Genomic DNA, 23,095 nt, shown 5'->3' with positions numbered 1-23,095 from the left:
TAAAAAAAATAAAAATATAAAAAGTTCTCCCCCGCACACACACCCCGTACAAAAACACACTCACCTGACTCATAGCGGCCCCGGCGCTCGGGGGAGGAGGGGGCGGCGCGGCGTTTTTAAGGTGGCCGTGCCATGTCCATGGGATGAGAGGGGGGGGAAATGAGGGAAGGAGGCGGGAAAAGGGAAAAGGGAAAGAGGGGAAGGGGGGGGGGGACGCGCGCGCGCTCCGCGGCGCGAGACTGAGCCCGGCCGCGCGCCGGGCCCCCGCTCCCCCATGGCGCTCATTTGCATACGGGTGACGTCATCGCAGCGGTGGGCGGGGCCGAGCCGCGCGCGCCGGGGGCGGGGGGAGCCCGAGGGGGACGCGCGTCCCCCGTGTGTCCCCTCCGTGTCCCCCCCTTTTCCTTTCTGCCACTCCCCCCGGGAATTTTGGGCGCTCCTCCTGCCCGGGGAATGCTGGAAAACACACTCCGGATCCCCTCCCCGCGCCGCAGCGGAGCTCCCGCTGGAGGAAGCCACCCTCTAGTGGGCTGCGGGGTAATGGCAGCGGGGGATGTGCTGGGGGAAAAAGCGCTGCTTTGGGAGCTGGTAAATGTGGCCTCGTCCTCAAATGGTAATTTTTAAAACTTTTTTTTTTTTCCCCCAGAGTTTTGCGTATTAAATATACGTGTTAAATATACATGGATTTAACCCCGTCAAGCAGCAAGCGTGCAGAGACAGGATTTGTGTTTGGGTTATCATTTCCTGTGCAGATTTTATTTCCCTTTCCCATTTATCATTTATTTCCCTTATTTTTTCCTTTTTAAAAAATTTAATTTATTTCCATTCATACAGGTATATATAAGAAGGGAAATGGGGGATAAAATCCCCTAAGCACAAATGATCACAATAAGGCATCAAATGCTGAACATAATATTTTAAAAAGCAAAGATAAAGGTGTAAAGTGCTTTTATTTGTGGGCTTTTTATTTGTGGGAGTATCTGTCATTTCTTCTTGTCTTGTCACTCCAGGCTGTTGTCCAAAGTGTGTCCCCAGCTCTCTCAGAGCCCCTTTAGGAATCCCCAAAATACCTGATCCATGCTCAGGAACAAGTGACACTGCTCAGGGCAATCCCCATTCCCAGAGGGATTTAAAAGCTCTGTGGATGTGGCACTTGGGGACATGGGTCAGTGTTGGGCTTGGCTGTGCTGGGGGAATGATCTCAGAGGGCTTTTCCAACCTTAGCAATTTTATGATTTCATGATTCCACCTTGGCAGCATCTCCCAGTCCTCATTACTTTCGGGATAGGGAAGCCCAGAGTTGGGAGACATGCCCAGGTGTCAGGACATGGTCTGGGAGGGAGACACGACGGGATCATGGCAAAGGGGGGGTGAACCCCTGCACCAGTGAGTCACAGATTCACAGATCTTAAAGCTCATTTCATTCCAAACCTCTGCCATGGGCAGGAACACCTTCCACTGTCCCAGGGTGCTGCAAGCCCAGTCCAACCTGGCCTTGGACACTTCCAGGGATCCAGGGGCAGCCACAGCTTCTCTGGGCACCCTGTGCCAGGGTCTCCCCACCCTCACAGGGAACAATTCCTTCCTAATATCCCATCCATCCCTGCCCTCTGGCAGTGGAAACCATTCCCTGTGTCCTGTCACTCCAGGCCCTTGCCCAAAGTCCCTCTCCAGCTCTCCTGGAGCTGCTTTAGAAATCCATCCCCTACAAGTGGCTGTGTGCTCTGGAGGGGGCTGGAGAAAGGAAAACTCCACATTTGTGCATCCTTTGGTTGTTTTTTAAATCAACATGTGTCTGAATCTGCCTCTTTTGAGGGAAAAACAGTAGTGGGGAAACAAAGGGCACCCAAAATCACCGGTAACACCTGGCCCTGTGTGCTGGAGCATCAATCCCACTGCAGGATGCCAAGATGAGGATCACCAGGTAGACATCAAGTGCAAATGGTCCATGTCACCACACTTGGAGTTTGCTTTTAGCTCTCAGTCTGTCTGGTGACTAATTAAACAAACAGGAGCTCCCTGCCAACAAATCCGGGCCATCTGCTTCATTCTCGGGCTCCATCCCAATAAATGCTCCACCAAGGAGCCCCTTTCCCCTCACCTCAGCACTGCCAGCCCTGCTGCTGTTGGGTGTGCTTTGGGATGGCCTGTGGAGCTGTGAGGATGCTCCATCTGCCACGCCGGGTGCGCGTCTCGCGGGGCCGCAGCGGCACGAGGAGCTCCGGGTGGGAACACCACGCGCTCACTCCCCGCTAATTTAAGGCTTGCCAAGCTGGCTGTGCCAAAAACGCCTCCCAGGTTTTGCATTTTGCACGTCTAAAGTGGGAACCGTGGGGATGGGAAGGATATTTAGGGCTGGAGCAGTAAATGCAGCTCTCTGTGAGGCTGGGCAGGGCGGTGGGAAATGGGGTCCCCCCGCTCCAGCAAGCTGTGGATAAAAAGAGTAAAAGGATCAAACCCACAGTTTCTATCCCGTGCTCCAGGAGACACCAAGACCAAGCTTACTAAATAATCCAAAAATAATCACCTGCCACTCAGGACCCCACAGTTCCTGCTCCCCAGTGTCCCAAGGAGGCAGCTGTGGAGGAATGAGACCCTGACGTAACAGCACACGCCTGATGTTTGGAGGTTTCTATGGTAATTAAAAAACAGATCTGTGACCCGTGGAAGAAATTCCTTGCTGCATTCCGTGCTCTGCAGGGCGGGTGCCCGTGCAGATCCGTGTGATGGAAGGATCCTCAAGCTGGCTGGGAGCAAATCTCCTTCCCTGGCTGCAGAGGGGGGACTCACCAACACCCCCGTGGCCAACTCTCCTCCCCGAGGATGGAGAATCCAAAGTGCAGACCACGTGTGCTGGGAGCAAAGACACCCCATGCAAAACACGAGGCAGGCTGAGTGGAGAAGCAGGATGATTCTCTTTTATATGGTAATTCCTGTGGGACCTTGGGATCTCTGCAGATCCAGCTGGAGCATTTCTGCAGGGCTGCAAGTGCCTGGGTAGGAAGCTGAGGCTGTTAGTGGGGCTGTGCTTTGTCCCTTTTGTTGTGGGCTGGGGCAGGTCATGGAATCCCAGAATATCCTGAGCTGGAAGGGACCCACAGGGATCATCCAGTCTGACCCCTGGCCCTGCACAGACACCCCAACAATCCCACCCTGTGCCCGAGGGCATTGTCCAAATGCTCCTTGAGGCTGTGACCATTCCCTGGGGAGCCTGGGCAGTGCCCCCCAAAACTTCCCTGGAACAGCTCCAGCCATTCCCTGTCACTGTCATAGGATTGGAGCTGCCCATCCAATGCCCCTCATGAGGAAGCTGCACCCTCCATGAGGTCTCCCCTCAGCCTCCTCTTCTGCAGGGTCAGTACAGCAACATTTAGATTTCTGTTTACCATTTTAGAGGGAAAATAAGAGGCTTGTGGTAATATTAGCCAAGCAGGTGGTCTAAGCAAATTAGTGAATCCTGATGATTCCCGAGTTCAAAGGAAGCAGTTGCTCATCTCTGTGAAGCTATCTGATAACATATTTAGCTGAAGAAAGGATGAGTGTATCCACCAGCACACAATGGCCCAGATTTCCCAGCTCATTAAACCCAAATATTAGTGAAAATACCGTGGTAAGCAGGCTGAGATAATTAAACACATCATTTCCATTTGTTCCTAAACACAGTGTGGGAATTGGCCACTGGGATGGCAGCATTTCCCTTACCTTGGGTGGTGGTGTAAAATTCACACAAAAAAGCACCCTTCAAAAAGCAAACTCAAACAAAAAAAAATATAATAAAATTAAAAATTAAACAATAAAACCTATATGGGTCTGTATTTCCAAACTGGATGAGGCAGACATTAAAAAATCACAGAATCCTTGATGGATTTGGGTTGGAAGGGACCTTAAAGACCATCTTCCAGCCTTAACATGACTGTCCACATGGATGTACAACCACACTTAAGCCCTGTTAGTAGAAAATGTAGTGTTGCACAGACCAAATCCTGGTGAAAGCAGCACAGGCTGACTCCTCTGGTGCTGGAGGCAGTGATCACTGAGTGGTGGAGGACGAGGGCTGGTGGGAAAAGCACATTTAACCCTCTGGCTTGAGCTGCAACCACAGATCTGAAAGGGAAAGAGGAGTGGCAGCATACCTGGGGAAAGGAGCACTGGGAAATAGTGGTTCTCATGGAAGGGCTGCTCACATTGTGTTTGTTTAGCCATTGTCAAGGGGCTGCTGTGAGAAGCTCCCATGTCCTTTTTGAAATGCTGGGAGTGCACAGACATCGCCTCTCCAGCAGTGTCAGCTTTGCCCTGCACGCTTGATGAGTTGGCTCACAGGGACCCCAGGGACACAGAGCCAACAAAATAAATCAGCCTAACTAATGGTCCTCTAAAAACCACCCTTGGCAAATGCATCACAGGCTGCTCTCATGCTTGGAGATGCCAATAGAATTGGTGATGAAGAGCTGAGGGAGAAGGGGATGCAAAAAGGGATGTGAAGGATTTCCCGCAAGTTTCACTGGGCTCTGCCAGTTTCCAACAACCCCTTGACTATAAATATTGCAACATCTGATCGTCCTATCAGCAGTGAGTATCTGCTGAATGTGCCTTTGCAGGACTGAGATCTCTGTCCTTTCTGGCAGCCTGTTATCAGTGCTGGAGTGTGGGGCACATGAGACATGTCCCATTCCATCCTTTCCAGCCATTGGCATGGAGAACAGCTCCACTCACACCTGCCATGGCTGTGCACCCCTGAGTGACTCTGGGCCCCTCTCCATGCACACCAACACCCCATAAATGCCTGCCAGCCCAATAACTTCCCTGCATGGCTGCATCCCATAGCCAGCCTCGTGTTTACCTACAACGCTCGGATTTTTCCAACCATTTCCAGCCGGCACTGAGAGCAGCTTGTTCTAGGACTTGGAGCTGACTGAGGCTGTGTTGCAAGCAGATGGCCCTGATGAAACAAGACACTGATCCCCAAGGAGGCACCGTGCAACAGAGCTGCTCGACTCCCCGGCTCCAGCAGCTCCAAGGCAGCCTTGGATATGTGCATTAGCACACACCGTCGAGGAAATTGCTTCCCTAACCACCCCTCTCAAGAAACTCTCTCTGGAAGCCTGGTTCCAGCTCCAGGCACGTGTCAGCAGCACTGACACTGGGGCAGTTTTCCTAGTTGGTTATTAATAATGGAGCAGCTGAAAAGATTTGGGTAATTTAAGAATATCGTTAAAGGAGAGAGGAGGAGTTTCCAGGCTGGGTGAGGGTTTAGATGTAGCCAGGATGTTGGGGTGGAGGAAAAACCTCAATGCTCACACTTGGTGAAATGGAAGGGGATTGAAATGTGGAAGATAAACACAGAGGAAAACAGCCCTCATTGATCCTCCTGCTCCTGGCTCCAAAGAACTTCAGCAAAATCAGGGAAGTGACATTAGGGCTGCACGGACTAACAAGCATGTGTGGGCACAGCTGGAGTAGATGTAAATAGAGATGATCCACTGAGACCTCTGAGGGCTGTTCTGCATTTTGCCCAAGCCCTGCTATTGACAGAGTGTTGAGTGCTGTGAAATTTGATGGAGACTTTTTCATTAAGGAGTTGGTGCCGAAAGGGAAAACTGGAGCTGGCAGACTCATTCACACATTTTTGTGTCTCTGGGAAGACACTTAGAGATTGAAAGACTGGGAAAGTTGTAGTCATTCTTCAGTGGAAATCCACCAGCTCTTGGCAAACACTCCTTTCTGGTCCTACAGCAAAATGTAAAGGTAAGTTCTTGTGTCACTCAAGCTGTCTCAGTAGAGGAGGGTTTGATGCTATTGCAGCCACTCCAGCCAGGGTTTGATACTGAGCACCTGGGAGGACACTGCCTTTCAAAGGAAAGCTGGTCACCAGCCTTGTCTCAAGCATGGCAGCATCTGGTGAATGAAAATCATTGCTTCTCAAGCTGTGCTGTGCCATAAATCTGGTCTTACTTTGATCAGTGGAATGTGCTGCCCCACAGGGCTCTGCCCACCTTGGCAAGCAGAGACAATGCCATGTCCAACTCCCTCAGGGCTCCTGACTGGCCATAATCATCCTCAGCCTTGCTGCCAGCAATATTCCAGCCCAGGCTCCCTCCAAGCTGGTGCTTTTTGAGCTTGCAGTCTTTCCCTACAGGGAAAATCCTTGAAATCCAGGACCCTCAGGAACTGAAGTGAACAAACCAGATGTGGTGTCTGTGCTGCACATGAGCAGGGAAGACACAACATCTGTATCTCACAGCTCTGCTGGCAGGAGACTGATGCCTGATAACCCCTGGTGGAGCTCTGTTCTGCATCCAAACTCCACAGCATCTGCAAAGTTACAGGGAAAAAAGAAGAGGGTAATTATCAAAATAATTCACAAGTTAGCAATCCTCCAGCCTGTTTGTCAAAATATTGTTCATGAGGAGCTGATAGACACAGGAATAAATAGCATGAGGAGAGAGAGGAGTGATGCATTAGACCTCTCACCAGTCCCCTGACTGCAGCTACTACTGAGAAATCTGCCAGGAAATATTACATGTGAAGTGGCTATGCAATGGGAGAGGAAAAATTATTAGGAGCTGCCAAAACCCCTCAGCTGATGAAGACAAAAAGCTGGAGGAGGCATTTAAAACCCAGAAAAGCTTTTTAAGTACAAATCTTCTGCTGATAAAAGGTCGCTGCAGACTGAGGATAGAAAACACAGGTAGCAACTAATTGTCCTGATAATTACTGCTGGTCCCACAGAAGCAGTTCTGGGACTCACTCAAATCTCAGGAGGATCCAGGTGGTGCAGGTGTTTTCTAAAGAATGGAAATCAGAGAATCCCAGAATGGTTTGGGATGCAAGAGACCTTAAAAATCAACTCATTCCAACCCCTTGCCATAGGCAGGGACACCTTCCATGTGACCAGGCTGCTCCCAGTCTGGCCTTGAACACTTCCAGAGGTGTGACAGAAATGCAAATCCTCATGTCACAACTGGGACAAACATCCCAGTGTTGCCCTTTCTATGCCTGAAGACTGCATGTGCAGGGAGAAGGAAACAAAAGGAATTTTTTGGGTTTCCCAAGCCTGCCCATTTAGTCATTTAGTCTTAAGACTGTGTCTGCATACAGTATTTTTACTCTTTTAAATCATTCCCATTATGAGACAGGGTAATTAAGGCAGAACCTCTCCTAGCTCAGCAGCAGCAGCATCCACACAATGGTGCCTTTATGTTGGTGTGGCACATTCCCAGGAATTTATGGAACCCACCCAGTGGCAGCCCCTTTTCACAGGTATATCCACACTGCACTACAAGCTCTTGTCTCTCTACTTACACTGCTCACAGACACAAGTGAGTAAAAGCAACACAGAATCAATCTGCAGAGCTGCCCAGGTGACTCTGAAGCGTTCAGCAGACACTTTCTGGCCCCCTCTGTGGATTTGGGGACTCATTTGGCAGATCCTGCAAAGCCTGGGACTCTCTAGTGCTCAGCTGTGGCCTCATAGCTGCCCTCAGGTTTGCACCTGCATCCTTGTGTGCTGTAAGAAATGGTAACAACACCAAAGTTATGCAGAAATAAACCCCTAATCCCATTTTTCTCTTTTTTCCTGCCCAGCATATTCCAGCAGTCCTTTCTAACAGCTCAGTTCAGAGGACTTCTGCTGCAGTAGATGAAATTCAGCTATCCCTGACATTAATTACATCAGCTACACACACACAGGACACCAGGGACAGCCTCTGCAGGGGCTGCACGTCTGCTGCAGTGACAGAGGCCAGTCCTTATTTACTCTGCATGTGAGGACAGCTGAGCAAGTGGTGACTGGTGGCTGCAGAGACCTCCAGTGCCAGATGTCAGCCCCAGACCTCCCTCACCTGGCAGATGTCACCTGCAGCCTGGCAGAGTTTCCTCAGGGCACAGGGAGCCCTAGCAATGTGCAAATCAGGAGAAACTCACCCAATTCCTGTCTGCTTTTGCCATACTTGAAGTTTGATGTTAGCATGTAAATGAGGCATTTAAATCAGATTCACACAGAAGGTCATCTTAAAGCTGAGCAAAACACGTACCTGGGCAGCCTGTGGACAGCCTCACCACCATTTCAGTGAAGAAAATTTCCCTGATATCCAATCTAAACCTCCCCTGCTGCAACTTGAGGCTGTTTCCTCTTGTCCTATTCCTTGTTTTCTGGGAGAAGAACCAACCTGGCTGCTCCCTTGTCAGGGAGTTGTACAGCAGCTGTACCACCTGAGACCTGGATTTTTCCTACAACCTTTTCCCCCTCTACTTAGGAGGCAGATAAGGAGGAAGGAAGATCCTAACACAGCAGCTTTCCCTACAGAAGGAAGATGCCCATTCACAGTCCATTGGCACTTGGAAAGACACCTTGGGACATCCCTAAATAGCACCACTTTGTCTGATCAACCCATTTGGAAGCCTCAGCTCTGATTAGGGCTGATGAATCAAATCAAACCAACCTCTTCTGCAGCAAAAACCATTATAAATCTGAAACACCCCAGTGCTGCTTAGAAGAGCCAAGTCCTGCTGCCAGAAATCTTGCCATGTTCCTTGATGTCACCAAATCCGTAAACATCATCTATAATGAGCAGAAAAAGAAAGTTGTGTCACCTCTATTACAACAGGGTGACAGAGCAGAATAGCCTCTGTCAATACACTGTTTTTGTGGGTCACAGGAAGGTTTTATTTCTCTCTCAGAGCCTTGAATCCCTGCTTTAAGACAACCAAGGGACACATTGGGCAGCTTTAGAGCTGCTCCTTTGCCTTCTCACCTGATCTGTATTTTGGCATGACTTCTGAGAAGAAGGGCAAATGTAATGAGGCAGCTACTGTACTTTTTATAACTCTCATCAGGTCTTTCATTTGGGCCAGCAAGGAAGCTTGTTAGAGCAGAGAAAGCAACTAAGCATCTCTGGAAAATGCTATTAAAAGAGCAAGTAACAAATGAAAAGCTGGGACAGACTTAATGGTAAATACAGGGCCTGGCAGTTCAGCACAGCTACATCCTGTTTGCCATTATTATTTAATACTGGCATCGATTGAAGGATGAGGCAGACCAGGGAACTCTCTGTGGGGTTACCTGAATACCATTTCTCTGTGAGATTAAGTAAGCCCAGAGCTTTGGATCACGCTGTTTGATGGGAGACTTTAATTAATTGATTAAATATCGGTGACTACTGCGGTTGAGCAGTAAACAACACCTCCTCCATCATCTCCATGGGCAAACAAGTCCCTGCTAATTATCAGTGCCCAGCTCCAGGCTGGAAGCAGCACTGCAATAACCTGCTCCTCTGGAATAACAAGCTGTCCAGCCAGTGTCCCACACGCTGTGTGAGCTGTTGGTGTGATGCAGCTGCTGCCATGGATCAGGCACTGCTCCATCCCCACCTCAGGGTGTCATTCCTGCTTGATACACAAACAACACCCAGCAGTTTATTCCCAAATTGTCCCTGGCCAGGATGGTCTCTTTAGGCAAAGCAGATAAATTACCTTACAACCAGCCTGCTGATCACTGGCTGGAAATCTGTGGCTATGGGCATCAATTCCCCACTTCCATCTGTCCTTCCAACTAACCATTACTCTTCCTAACAGCACCACCTAAATCTTTTCCTCAGAGGTAATTGCCAGGAGTTTGGAAGCAAGGTCACAGCAAACAATAAAAAAGAAGGATGGAAAGGTGAAGATGGAATACCTTTGAGTAGGGGAAACTCCCTTCCCTGCTTTGGAGGTGTTCAGCACCTTGTGTGCACCCTGGAGCTGCAGGAGAGCAGAGCTGAGGATGGTGGAGCACGGCTTTCCCTGCCTGAGCAGCTGTCCTGGAACTGGATGTGGAGAAAAGCTGCAAGGGAACAAAAGGCAGGACAGAAAGCAGCTACTCCCCATTTCTACAGGTTCTAAGGAGCATTTTCCCCTTATATGAGCAGAATGAGACTCAGCCTGCTTGTCTTAGGAGAATTTGTCTCTTTAAAGAAACAAACCACTTTCTTTTCTTAAAAGCCATTTTTATTGCTTTTGACAACACACGTCTGGAGTGAAAGGAAATAATTTTCTGCTATTCTTTAGCTTCTTCCTTTGTTAGAGAAGGTGCATTTCCTGGGACTATTGATAAGGACAACTGGTTAACTTGTTACTGCTCATCCAATCTGAACATGCAAGTGAAAAGAGTTGGAAATCCCTCAGAGCATCACAAAACTGCCACCACTCTGGAGAGTGATTAACCAACAAGAAATTCTTACAGGCACTGCCAACAAGACTGAAAGTCTGTGTCTCAAGATGTCATTGCAGGGGCTCAGGTTTGAAAGTGTCACCAACATGCAGTTCAAGAATAATCAACAAAAATCTTTCCAAAGGGCTTTGGCTGAAGTCCCTCACACACAAATCCTTCAAACCAGCCAGAAACAGTGGCCTGAGCCACACCTTCAACCCCCAGCTCCTGCCACAGTGCAACCTTCAGCTACAAAACAAACACACACGAGGTTAATGATGAAGAATGTTTACTTTCCTTCATATGGTACATTCTGTAAAGTGCTAAGTTCCTACATTATACCGAGTTAAAATGATATACGGCTCTAGTATTTTAAACACAATAAATATAGAATGAGCCTTGTGCAACTGCACTTGTAAGTTTTATTCTTTTTTTAGTAGACAGCCTAAATTTAGTAGTCAAAACAGCCTCCAAAAGTGCTCCAAGAAAATCTAGGAAGCAGTTATAAATAAAATCACATCCTTCAGAGCTATCCTACGCACTTCTCCTGTCCACACTGCATGGTAAGCAGAGCTCCCGCGAGCATATGGAGCGAGGAAAAATAAGGAAGCTGAAAATTACCCAACAAAAAAAAAAAAATAAAAAAAGCAAAATCCTACAAGTTAACACTACATATCCTCCCATAAATAGTCTGGCTTCCACATTTAATCTTAGTGCACACAACCCAGGTCTTTTATTTTTAACTCGCGTTAAAAAACTCTTCCAGGAAGAACATCTTGCAAGACATGGGTCGATTCCTCCTCATCTTGCTCCTTTTTGCTGCAGAGTGGAAAAGATTCCTGCACGAACTGCCTGCACATTGGGCACTGCTGGAAATACTTGATGCAGCCATCGCACAGGCACGTGTGTCTGCAGGGCAGGAGCACCCAGTTCACGGGGCCGTTCTGGCAAACAACGCAGTCCTTGCTGTTTTCTTCCTGCACTTCTGGTTCATCTCCAGCCAGCCCAGCCTTTTCCAGCAGCCCTCTGTCAGTGCTGCTCTCACCAGGGAAGGAATCACTGCAGGAGGGTGCAGGGCTATTTGCAGACATGAAGAGTTGCTAAAATACACATAAACACAAATATTTAGGAGTGAACAAATTCTCTCCCCATCTCTGCACGCACACAGGTGCAATGAAGCTCCGCTGGGTCCATAGTGCCAGACTCTGTGTGGGTACTGGCAGCTGCCTGGCCTCCAGTTAAAGGCATTTCAGAAAGATGAAATTACATAAAACAGTGGGAAAATATCAAAGATAACTCCTCAGACCTCGGCTGCATCAAATCAACGTCATGCATGAACTTTAACAGAAGTGCTCAGGTTTTGAGCAGCTCAGGTTTGTTTCTGCTCCATCAGTCTCTGTGCCTAGAGGGATCTTCTATCCATTCCTACCAAAATTATATCCACCACACTGTCAAATCTGCTTCACTCAACCCATGCTGCTCTTGCTCATATTCCAATTTCCTACTTCTTTTTTTGGTCTTATTTTATGTGAAGCGCAAATTCTTCTGGGCACGACTCCTAAGTATAGTGCAAGAAAAAGGAATTTTTAAAAAGTAAGTTTCTTCTGAGGTTTTCCTGATTAAAAGGGAATTTTGAAGAAAGGAAATAAATATTCTGGAAAGAAGAAGCATTCAACAGTGAATTTTTTCCTACTGCTTCACTAAGTGGACACAAGGACTCCTAGATTAGAAGTAGTTAATTTCTCCAGGAAATCTTGAATATTTTCATGGAAAATATTTCTGTACAGTAAGTTCCTGTGGCACTACTTAACTGATAAAATAATTTTAACTACCATCCAGTTCTTTGCATGACAATAGAAGTCTTGTACTAATTTAGGCTCCTGAAAGCCTACACAAGCTAAAGTTAACACTGTCATACACATGAAACCAGACTCTGTGTGGCTTACCTTCAGATCATGGTATTGACCTTGAGCTAGGAGGAGATATTGATACAAAATTCGGCAGGAAAGTCTGTAGCTTTCATCAGGAACGTGAATTACAGCCACCATTGCAATCTACAAACATAGAAAAAACCTCTATGTTTAATAACTTATCACTCAGGCTGGGAGAACAGGGGGTGTTCCCCCTGGAGAAGGATCCAGGGAGAGCTCAGAGCCCCCTCCAGGGCCTGAAGGGGCTCCAGGAGAGCTGGAGAGGGACTGGGGACAAGGGATGGAGGGACAGGACACAGGGAATGGCTTCACTGCCAGAGGGCAGGGGTAGGTGGGATAGTGGGAAGGAATTATTTCCTGTGAGGAAGGGATGCCCAGAGAAGCTGTGGCTGCCCCTGGATCCCTGGCAGTGTCCAAGTCCAGGTTGGACAGGGCTTGGAGCAGCCTGGGACAGTGGCAGGGGTGAAATAAAATGATCTTTAAGGTCCCTTCCAACCCATATTATTCTGTGATTCTCTGATTTACTCTGGCACAGTTTCTGACCTGCTTAATTCCTTAGACAATCAGGAATCCAACAATGTTGACTTTAAGCACTAATAAAAAAAAAATAAAAATATCCTGGACAATGTGGCACAAGAGAGCCCTTGGTGCTCCTTCAGCTTCCCACCCTGCTTCCCCCTGGAGCTCCTCTGTGTCCAGTTTATAGCAGAGATCTGCTCTGGCTGCTCCCACCTCATGGAATTACACCCCAAACTGGAAAGGCACCTGAGCAGCCTTCTCCACTTTCTCCCCCTTCCCTCACAAGCACACAGACTGCAGTTTTTAGACTCCAAAAAAAATCACTAAGAACTCATTGGCTTGTAATCTGAGCAGGCCAAAGACAAATTTCGTTGGAAAGGATTCTGAACCCCCACGGGCTGACTTTAGATAATTCCTCTGGAAATACAAGCACTCCAAGCTTGCATGCTGTGCCTAACTACCCCCACCCTGCCCAAATTACGTAATCAGTCTCTAAAAGGCTGGGAAAAAAGAAAGTGAAATTCAATATTATTGTAGTTCCCAGAAGCTGTCAAAAGAGAAATGAAATATAGAAGCTGTTTTGCTTTAAAAAGAAATTTAAAGGCAAATTAGACTTGCACTTCAAAATCCACACATGGCTAATTAAATACAGAGTTCAAATGTGTATGTACCTACACATATGGATTATAAGAACTGATTTCACTGTTCTTGGCAAAAGGGTTTTTTTTTTCCTACATCACAGTGCCTGAGAGCTAAGCTTCCACTTTAGCCATGACAGTCTTCCAGTAATTTCTGTAACTTTTATATATGGTCATGCTAATTTTCTGGATCTAGAGGAAAATTATGGCACAAAACCAAGTAGGGGTGATCTTACCACAAAACCAGTTAGGATGAAAATCAACCCCCTCCCCCAGGAAAAAGGCACTGGAACACCATCCACAGTGCTGAACACCCACACAGACCCCCCAAATAATTCAGAATGGTAATATCACACTGGCAAAGATCCATTTCCACACTCCACTTCTATTTTACAAGTTTGTTTCAACAAACCAGATGCAATTCTGACATTTGTCTGGCAAGGAGCTCAGGTGGAGTTACTCCTTGACTGAATTTACAGATTCTAGATGTGTTTCTTTCCTCCAACACCAGAGGAAAAATACCTCCCCCACTCTCCTTCCACCCCTTTCTTCTGCTAAGGCTCAAAGGAGAGGTGTTACAAATTCAGGCCCATGCTAATGTCAAATACATTCATACATTACATTTAGAGTCTCTTTATTTTAAACAAATCTGACACCTGAACCTATAAAAATGTATTAAAACATCTCAAGTGGGGACAGGAGGGAGGAGGGCAGTTCTGAAGTCAGGTGACAAGAAGCCAAGGACAGCCATCACCTGGAAAGGGAACAGATTTCTTAGGCACTTGCAGGTGAATGCTTGGAAAAGTCTTCAGTGGATTTAGGCAATTTGCTTCTGAGTTCACTTGTGCTCCTGTTCAAGGAGTTGGTGCAAGCAGATTATCAATGCAGTGAAAAGATGGGAGGTAAAAGTGTGTCTCAAATCCCTCAGAGATCATTGATTTAGAGTTTATAAAGGGCATTGAACAGAATGTGGCAAGGCTGAAGCTGCTTTAACAGACAGAGATTAGGGGGAGACCCTTTTGGGGAGCTGAGTATCTCCTATCAGCCTCAAGACCTTCACCCCTTCCTGTAAGTGCCCTGGAGTTGGCTCCTGTGAGACACAGCCATGACACACACCTAGGGCAGAAAGGTAATTTCTGGGGTTCCAACAGCCAAGTCAACAATCAGCTCCATATCTGTGCCAGACTTTAAGAAAAAATCCTCCTGCCTTGCTAACAGAATCTAAGAGGCTGTATCAGCTCAAGAGCTCCACCACAGGCCCGTGTGATCCCAGAAATCAGAGTAACAGGTGGATAAACTGCCTCAACCCTCATTCCTCTGACCACAGGGACCTGGGCAGGCAGGAGCTTTGGGGAAATCACAAGCATCTTTTAACTGCTGTAGTGAGTAAGTAAAGAGTAAGCATGTTTCTCCACTGCCTGTTCAAAAACTGAGGTTTGGAAATTAAAGCCCTGAACTGCTTTATTTTAGAAAAGAAGAAAGTGAGGGACCAAATTCTAGGGAGCAGGAAAGTGAAGCTGCTTTATTCAAGCCTCTCTCCTGAAACACTCACACCTTAAACACAGTGACCATGAAATACACTCTGATGTTACTTACAATATCATATATTTCTCTGTCTTCTTCATCTGCTAACGTCAGCAATGCTACCAAGGGGTAGCGAGCTCTAGGCACGGGGCCAAAATCCACAACTTGAGCATCTTCTGGTAACTGACAATATTTCTCTGCCTTGTCATTTTTTTTAATGCTTTTCCTGTGTCAAGGAAAACAATCAGTGGCTGCATTTTCAGACAAATGTGACGTTTGCATAAAGAGTATTTCTCATCGTGTTTGCTCATAAATGAGTTGTGCCAAAACCCACGGTGCGTTCACCATCCTCAACGCTCTCTGTGCCAAAAAACCCAAGATATTTTGTCAAAACAATTCAAGAAAAGGATACAAGTGCTGTTGCTTGTAGAGGTATTCGTTGTAGAGAGCATCCTCTAATGCCTGAGGAGTCTTTATCCTGAAGCAGTAGATGTGTTTCTGCAGCGCCTCATGGAGTTTCTGGACGTTGCAGCCCCAGTAGCAGGTGAGGACACAGTCCTCCAGGCAGTCTGGTGTCAGTGTCACCCCCCCTTGGAGAAAGAGCAGAGGGATTTCATTAACTCACCACGTGCAGGAATTGCTAAGTCTAGATGCTTGAAGAGCTACAAGCAAAACACAGCTTTAGTGTCATAGATTTTTATCACAGAACCATAAAATCATGGAATGGTTTGGGTTGGAAGGGACCTGAAAGCCCATCCAGTTCCCACCCTCTGCCATGGGTAGGGACACCTTCCACTGTCCCAGGGTGCTCCAAGCCCTGTCCAGCCTGGCCTTGGACACTTCCAGGGATCCAGGGGCAGCCACAGCTTCTCTGGGCCTCCCCACCCTCCCAGGGAAAGATTTCTCCCCAATATCCCATCCATCCCTGCCCTCTGGCAGTGGGAAGCCATTCCCTGTGTCCTGTCCCTTCAGGCCCTTGTAAAAGTTTCCTCACTTCAGGTACTGAAAGGCTGCAATCAGGCCACCCCTAAAATGATTAATGTTGTAAAATAACAAAAATTATTTATCATTATAAACAAATCTTATATTGATTTAGATTCAGCTTAGTGTTTATGGAAGTCAGTGGGGATTAGGAAGTGGGTGTGAGGTGATAAAATGGCTCATTAAGCTCACAAAAATACCACATGTATTTTATGAATGGTAAATTTTAACTTCTGGTAACACTTCACACACTCACTGGCAGACACAAGAGCACAAGCCTTAGCCCAAAGTCCATTCCCTCCTGAGATAATGGTATTAATTGGATCACTCATCTACAAAACTCTCTGTGGTCTCAAAGAAAAAAGCTCTTGGTTATGCAGAGGAATAAAAGGGTATCTGTGCTCTCCATTCTTTTTCCAAAAACCTGTCAACTTCTAAACACTTCCTGCCCCAACAGCAGCAGGAGTGCTCAAAGCTCCTGAAAAATCCCAGTTACTGAATTGTTGGATTTGCTGTGTTGGGGGTGTTTTATGGTGAGGGAAAGGGGAAATCTGCTGCAGCCCTTCCTCATCATTGGAAGGCCCCACATCTCCACTGCTCCACAGTGATGCAGAAGGCCAGGAATTCCACTCCCTGTGTGGGTGATTTCAGGAATGACAGGGATGGCTTGACTTCTGATCCAACAGATACTTAAATTCAGTTTCCATTGGAGAACAGATAGAAAAAGAGGGTGATTATTTTTATATTTATTAAAAATAGTGCACTTCCAAACACTGTTGAAGATCTGGGCTTAGATTGAAGTGGGTGGCACATATTCCATAATGAATTCTGTACAATTCTGCAATGCCATCAAATTTATCGAAACGCCCACAGTGCTTGGTAATCTGCAAATGTTTTAGTTACTTAAACATCTGTAATAGCAGGAAGTGTTCCATTAATGAGAATTAAACTGTACCTCAATATCCAAACATTTCACTTTTAAAAACACCACATTTATAAACTGTGTAAAAGCTTATTGGAAGTGTATTTTAGAAGAATTATAATAGAGAAAAAGGATGAGAGCAAAAATTGTGATTTTAAGGTCCCTTCCAACCCAAACCATCCTATGATTCCAGGCAGAAAATGGAAAGTACCAACTTCAGGAATGCAAATTGATAAAAACCACAGAAGAAATTCACTGACTTGTTACTGAAGCTGCAGCAGGATTAGGGATCTCCAACCCAAAAGGATTCTTCACTTGTCTCATCCGCTTTTTCAATACCCTTGTGCTGGATTCTGTCTCTTCTGAGTTCCTCAGAATAACAGGAACACCCAAACCAAACCTAGGAGACACAAAACAAGAAGAATGAATGTATTATTGTTGACACATCTGATTTTTTTTTTGTCAGCTCTAAATAGCAAGCAGCAGAACAAATAGAGGTACCTTGGTTTTCCAGAATATCTGCCAGGATGCATGGATATAAATCCTGCCATTTCAACTTCAGCTTTTTGTCAGAGTCTGCACAGTGATGCAGAGAATCTTAAAAAGGGGGAATATTTTGCTCTGGGTTTCCACAAACAGAATAAAATTAAGGAGAGTTGTCAGTGCCCTCTAGCGGTAAAGGGTTAGGTCAGAATTTCCTCCCATCTGAGTCCCGCAGAGCTGAGCACCATTCCAACCTCCAAGGTTGCTCCAAGCCCCATCCAACGTGGCCTTGAACAATTCCCAGGATCCAGGGGCAGCCACAGCTTCTTTGGGCAATTTGTGTCATGGCCTCATCTCAGCCAAGAATTCCTTCCTAACATCCAACCTCAAGCAGCATTTTGTCCATTTAAAGCCATTCCTTTCACAGAAACATCTGCATTTCATCAGCAGCATCATGGAAGGCTCTTGGCCATCCTTGATTTGAGCACACAGAGGGTCAGCTCTCTCTGCTACAAAGGAAAACTCCCTCAGGAACTTCCCTGGGGCTGTAGGGGAATATCCCAGTTAAAAACCTCACAAAGAAACCAGAGGCAGCAGCTTTTTCCCCTTCTTCAGAATCTGCCTGATTGTGAAGGAAAATCCCAGCTCCTTGGAAACTTTCTTTGCTGGTTGAAAGCAACAGGATTATCCTCATGAAAGGTAGCAAGATAAAAGAGCCTCTGGTACAGTTTTAGCAGCAGCTGAAGACAGAGAGGCCTTTCTGTTCCACAGTAAGTTGAGGTTTTCTGTAAATTTTAAGTGTAGGAATTATAGGAAGGATGAATAAGGATATAGTTTTTACTTTATGATCTAACAGTCCAGATCATTAGCTGTTAGAGAACATTAATTCATTCAATTCACTGCTAGCTTAGAAAAAGCAGGAATTTCCAAGGGTTTAGTTAATGAATGAATGTTTCTGCAGAGCCAGACTTCCAACAGGTGCTGAGCCTTCAGCCCCTCCTAACAGGAGCATTCCCCCTCCAGCTAAAAGCACAATGCCCAGGTAATCAGGTGATCAAAATTCCACTTCACCCCTGTGCCCAGGGCACCTGTGGGGCCGGCTCTGGAAGCTGCCTGTGCATTAACCTGCTTGGACTGTGAGCAGAGCCACAGGTATACAGGGCTGCCCACAGGAACAGACTCTCCTCCCATCACTGCAAGCCTGACAAATGACAACACGAACATTCCTCAGCAGCTGGTGTTTCTCACCACAAACACATCATTAAACAAATTAATGCTGAAAATTATGGGGGAGCCCAAATGCCACTGCAGCAATAGCTCGGGTACTCTGTGCTCTGGTGACACCATTTGCATTTACAGTGCTCTGTGTGGCAAATGAAGGATTTGTTTTCCTGAGGAGGTTCAGGAGAACTTGAGCTGTAACTGCAGCTGCAGGCATGGGAAATCCCTTGGATGGCCATGGCACAGGAGAATTCCAAGTGAGCAGCAAATACCTCTGAGCAGCTGCCCACACATTCACCTGCTTGTATGTGCTGAGCTCCTGGCTACAGCTCCTCCTTGATTAAAAGGCCCCAAATATTCCAGTTTGAAGAATAAAATGCATTTATTTCCATGAACTGCAATAACACCTAGTGCAGGTGCATCTGGAATCTCTGATCCTGAAAAAAAAAAAAACTCTCTGGAGAGTCCTCTGCATACCCAAATCACCAGTGGACAGGTGCACACATGTAAGGATCTCGTAGCACATAAATATTTCAGATGTTTTTGAGCAGGGGATTGCCAGCATTTAATACAAGTAGATAAATAATGATTAAACTGGCAAAAGGATCAGTGGTTAGGGATAGACATGATGAAGATTAATCTAAATCATGGTTCAGTATCATCATTTTTAAAAAGATACCTTTATCACCAGCACTTTGCAGATATTAATGTGGAACCAATGAGAGGAAGTTTAACAACTCCAGTTTTATTTTCACCACAAGCCACACGAGTCTGTTGTAGCCACAATTTCTACATGCAAGATTTTGATTGCCAATCAATGCTCTGCTCTTGGCAAGTACCAGTATTTCCATTTACAGCCACTCCTGAGTCAGGGACATTCAAGGAGCTGTTTCTGGAAAAGGCAACAGCAGCATTTTTGCCACTCAAACACACGTAGAAGCTGTTTCACTCAGCACCCCTAGAGGAGAGCAGTTCACAGATTCACAGACTCATTTAGGTTGGAAAAGACCCCGGCTGCACCTGGGGAGTTGTGCAGACCTAGAAGGTCTCTCCTGAGCCTCCTTTTCTCCAGGCTGAGCCCCTTTCCAGCTCCCTCAGCCCCTCCTGGTGCTCCAGACCCTTCCCCACCTCCGTTCCCTTCCCTGGACACACACACACACACATAGAGCTCAGTAGATACAAACGCACTGTTTGACAATATTATGAATTATATCACGAAAAGCATTAAGAAAACACTTCGGTATTACTAAAAGAGGAACGAGCTTCACAGAAACGCGTATAATTTCTTTTAAAAATTATTTTTATTGCTCGTTTGGAAGCCTAGGAGGGTTTGGGTTGGAAGGGACCGTTCCAAGCCCCTGCCGTGTGCCTGGCCCTGCCCCCCTCAGCACAGCCCCACCGGCCCCAGAGCACTGACCAGCCGAGGACGAGAGCGCTGGTAACGAGGAAGCAGACGGACACCAGGGCGATGTAAAACAGCGGCGAATACTCGTACAGCGTAACCAGGAACACGGCGGCCATCGGGCCGGCCGCGCCGCCCTCAGCGCGCGACTGACGCCGCTGCCCTCAGCCTGCCAGAAACGGGGCGGAACCGAGTGAAGCCGCTGCCCTCAGCCCGCCAGGAACGGGGCGGGACCGAGTGAAGCCGAACCGCCCTCAGCCTGCCAGGAACGGGGCGGCACCGAGTGAAGCCGAACCGCCCTCAGCCTGCCAGGAACGGGGAGGGACCGAGCGAAGCCGAACCGCCCTCAGCCTGCCAGGAACGGGGCGGGACCGAGTGAAGCCGCTGCCCTCAGCCTGCCAGGAACGGGGCGGCACCGAGTGAGGCTGCTATCCTCAGCCCGCCAGGAACGGGGAGGGACCGAGTGAGGCCGCTGCCCTCAGCCTGCCAGGAACGGGGAGGGACCGAGTGAAGCCGAACCGCCCTCAGCCTGCCAGGAACGGGGAGGCACCGAGTGAGGCCGCTGCCCTCAGCCTGCCAGGGACGGGGAGGGACCGAGTGAAGCCGCTGCCCTCAGCCTGCCAGGAACGGGGAGGCACCGAGTGAGGCCGCTGCCCTCAGCCCGCCAGGAACGGGGCGGAACCGAGTGAAGCCGCTGCCCTCAGCCCGCCAGGAACGGGGCGGAATCATGGTGGCCCCAGGGTTCCAGCGTTGGCACAGACGCATGAAACGTCACAGATGAAATAATAAAGACAACTCTATTGAAACAACTTTTATTGAAATACATGACCTAAAATCAAAGTATCATTTGCATTCATATATAAATAACAATATCGACAGTTTATATCAATTCCTATATCTATAGCTACTATATATTCTATTACAATTGTGACATGAAATATGCCATATACAATTTATAAAATATAGATTAAAATATACTCTTACGTATTATTGTTAAATTCTGTCATATATATCACACATAAAATATATTTCATATAATACACTGCTACGTAACACATATTTGTAACACTAATAATATAAATGCATAATTTCTAATATATATTCTATTCTAACAAAATTGTAGTATTGCAATTTTTCTAACGTACGTATAATAATACCAGTTAATAAATGATACAATAGTATTATTCAACAAAAAAGTTACTAAAATACAATAAAAATATATAGTAATTTCTAAACTTTTCCCCTATTGAAGTCTATGCACATCCATCCGGCCCGATCCTCCTTCAAATGGCTCCACCCTTGAGGAAGCTCGAGGCCTGTGCGTGGAGAATCATTGACAGATGCAGTTAATGCAGGTGGAGGTAAGAGATGCAGTGAGGAGGGGCAGGGCCTGGCAGGAGCCCTGAGCCTCTGCCCCAGCACAGCTCTGTGCGCTGGCTGCTCACAGAGATGTGCGGCTCGCCTTGGCCAGCCCACAGAGCATCTCCAGCAGGAAGCTTTTCTTCACACAGCCTGCTGTGTGTGCTCCTGCAAGAGCCTGCCCAGCTCACCTGCACCCTCCTGCTCATATTCCTGTTCATTTGAACAAGCCTGGCTATTCCTCTCTCCATCATTTTCATAGTCCTCAACATTTCCTTCCTCTCTTTGAAGGCCCTCTTGAAGCGAAGCCTTCTCTGCTCAATTTCCATCCTGCGCCTTCTCGCCTCTTTTTCAGCTTGCTGGGCCACTGCTCTCTGCCTCATGGCTGCCCTTCTGTTCCGGATCCACAGCCCTAAAGGCAGGAACAGCAGTTCAGCAGCAGCCCAGAAGGGCCCCTGCTGCAAAGCAGCTGCAAGAAGGGGTCTCCAGCCAGGGTCATTTGGCTCTGGGGTATCCTGCTCCAGCTCCTCTGCAATCAGCTGCAGATCCTCATCCAAACCAGGGTCATTTGGCCCTGGGGTAGCCTGCTCCAGTTCCTCTGTGCTGAGCTGCAGATCCTCATCCAAACCAGGGTCATTTGGCCCTGGGGTATCCTGTTCCATCTCCTCTGTGCTCAGCTGCAGATCCTCATCCCAACCAGGGTCATTTGGCTCTGGGGTAGCCTGCTCCAGCTCCTTTGTGCCCAGCAGCAGATCCTCATCCAAACGGTTCAACGTGGGATGTGGCAGCCGGAAGAGAAGCAGCGCAACCAGGGCAAGGACTGATTTGAGCGCCATGGTCTGGTGGGGGAGAGAGACAAGGGTGTCAGTGGGGCTACTAAAGCAGCTCGTGGTGGCTGAAGCGAGGCCCAGAGGTGCAGGAAGCAGAGGGGCTCAGACAGCTGATGGGCAGCAGGGCCTGTCCCAGTGGTGCTGGCACCAGGGGCTGGCCCCGGATGCAGGGGGACAATGCAGCCCCAGGTGTGGTGCTTGTGCCCTGGCCCAGCCCAGCCTCCCCGCCACGTGTGCACTCACCGCTTGCCCAGGCTGTGCTGGGCCAGTGTCACCTGCAGGGGACTTTTTTAGCTGCCCCCATTGTGACATGTCCCCTGATGTCACACAGGCCAGAGGCATCACAGCCAGGTCAGCCCTGCCCTTCGTCCCCACCCCAGCTCAGCGACTGCGAGTGGGCCCAGCAATGAAAACCCCGGCACCCACCAAGTGCAGCCCCTTGGGAGGGAACGGGCCCAGGGGCTTCCTTCACAAAGGAGGCAGAGACCCCCACTGACATTTTGTCAGAGAGGAACAAACATCATCAATCCTGCTGATTATAATCAATAATATGAACTATGAAAGCACCAGAGGTTCTGTTGGGATGGTGCTGGTTTTTCTACAAATGGAGTGAATAGGCGTAGTTCAGTTTTTTCTTGTTTGAGTATTCCTCAGGTATGGTCCTGTTGCCCCTCAGTACCGGGAATGTTTTAACCGTTCCACCCACAGGCTCCTGGCCACCCGATGATAATGAAGGCCTGGGCACAGAAATCTTTTCAGCATTTTTTACATCCCCATCCATGATGTCAATTTTATGTGCTTCCAAAAGCTGACTGGATCGTATGTGGAGATGTTAAGTGATACCAGCAGTGTGGTGGAAGTGTCCTCTCATGGGCCAGCAAGGGTGTGAAAACTTGGGTCCCCCTATTAGGATACTGGGAGTCTATTAATGAGAAATGTCCCTCTGGCTTCTTGAGCCCTGGCCTTACCCTGCTCTGATTCCTAATTAATGTTAATTGTTAATGTTAAATTATTGGCCTCATTCTGTTCCAGTCCCCAATTGTCTCAACTATGTGCCCTTTCCCTTCAACACCCTAACAACCTGACACCCCTGGACTAT

General features: G+C 47.6%; 2 protein-coding genes across 4 annotated transcripts in view; both read right to left on the bottom strand.

Moving 5' to 3' along the window:
* Positions 1-222, bottom strand: part of SAMD4A (sterile alpha motif domain containing 4A) — a 94,652-nt gene extending 94,430 nt beyond the window's left edge. For 2 of the 3 annotated variants that reach the window (XR_004418246.1, XM_033062938.2), the window contains exon 1: positions 65-222. The gene's annotated coding sequence lies outside the window, so the exon portion shown is untranslated. The remainder of the gene's footprint in view (positions 1-64) is intronic. The other variant, XM_033062937.1, reaches the window with a different exon arrangement.
* Positions 223-10,458: 10,236 nt separating this feature from the next.
* Positions 10,459-19,999, bottom strand: CGRRF1 (cell growth regulator with ring finger domain 1). Its single transcript, XM_033063612.2, has 6 exons — positions 19,823-19,999; positions 16,962-17,101; positions 15,211-15,388; positions 14,871-15,018; positions 12,133-12,240; positions 10,459-11,286 (listed from the first exon to the last, which is right to left on the bottom strand). The coding sequence occupies exons 1-6, from the start codon at positions 19,924-19,926 to the stop codon at positions 10,936-10,938; spliced, it is 1,029 nt and encodes a 342-aa protein (XP_032919503.1). The 5' UTR covers positions 19,927-19,999; the 3' UTR covers positions 10,459-10,935.
* Positions 20,000-23,095: the final 3,096 nt, after the last annotated feature.

This window comes from Catharus ustulatus, chromosome 6 (genome assembly GCF_009819885.2).
Source record: "Catharus ustulatus isolate bCatUst1 chromosome 6, bCatUst1.pri.v2, whole genome shotgun sequence".
Lineage (NCBI taxonomy): Eukaryota > Metazoa > Chordata > Aves > Passeriformes > Turdidae > Catharus > Catharus ustulatus.
This window is presented reverse-complemented; position numbering and strand designations above follow the sequence as displayed.

What these genes read in the sequence shown, in the direction of transcription:
- CGRRF1 (XM_033063612.2), bottom strand. Translation starts at nt 19,926, where the DNA reads ATGGCCGCCGTGTTCCTGGTTACGCTGTACGAGTATTCGCCGCTGTTT. An exon ending in AGCGCTCTCGTCCTCGGCTG is followed by an intron (nt 17,102 to 19,822) that starts GTCAGTGCTCTG and finishes TGTGTCTCCTAG; the next exon opens with GTTTGGTTTGGGTGTTCCTG. An exon ending in ACAGAGAAATATATGATATT is followed by an intron (nt 12,241 to 14,870) that starts GTAAGTAACATC and finishes CTATGTTTGTAG; the next exon opens with ATTGCAATGGTGGCTGTAAT.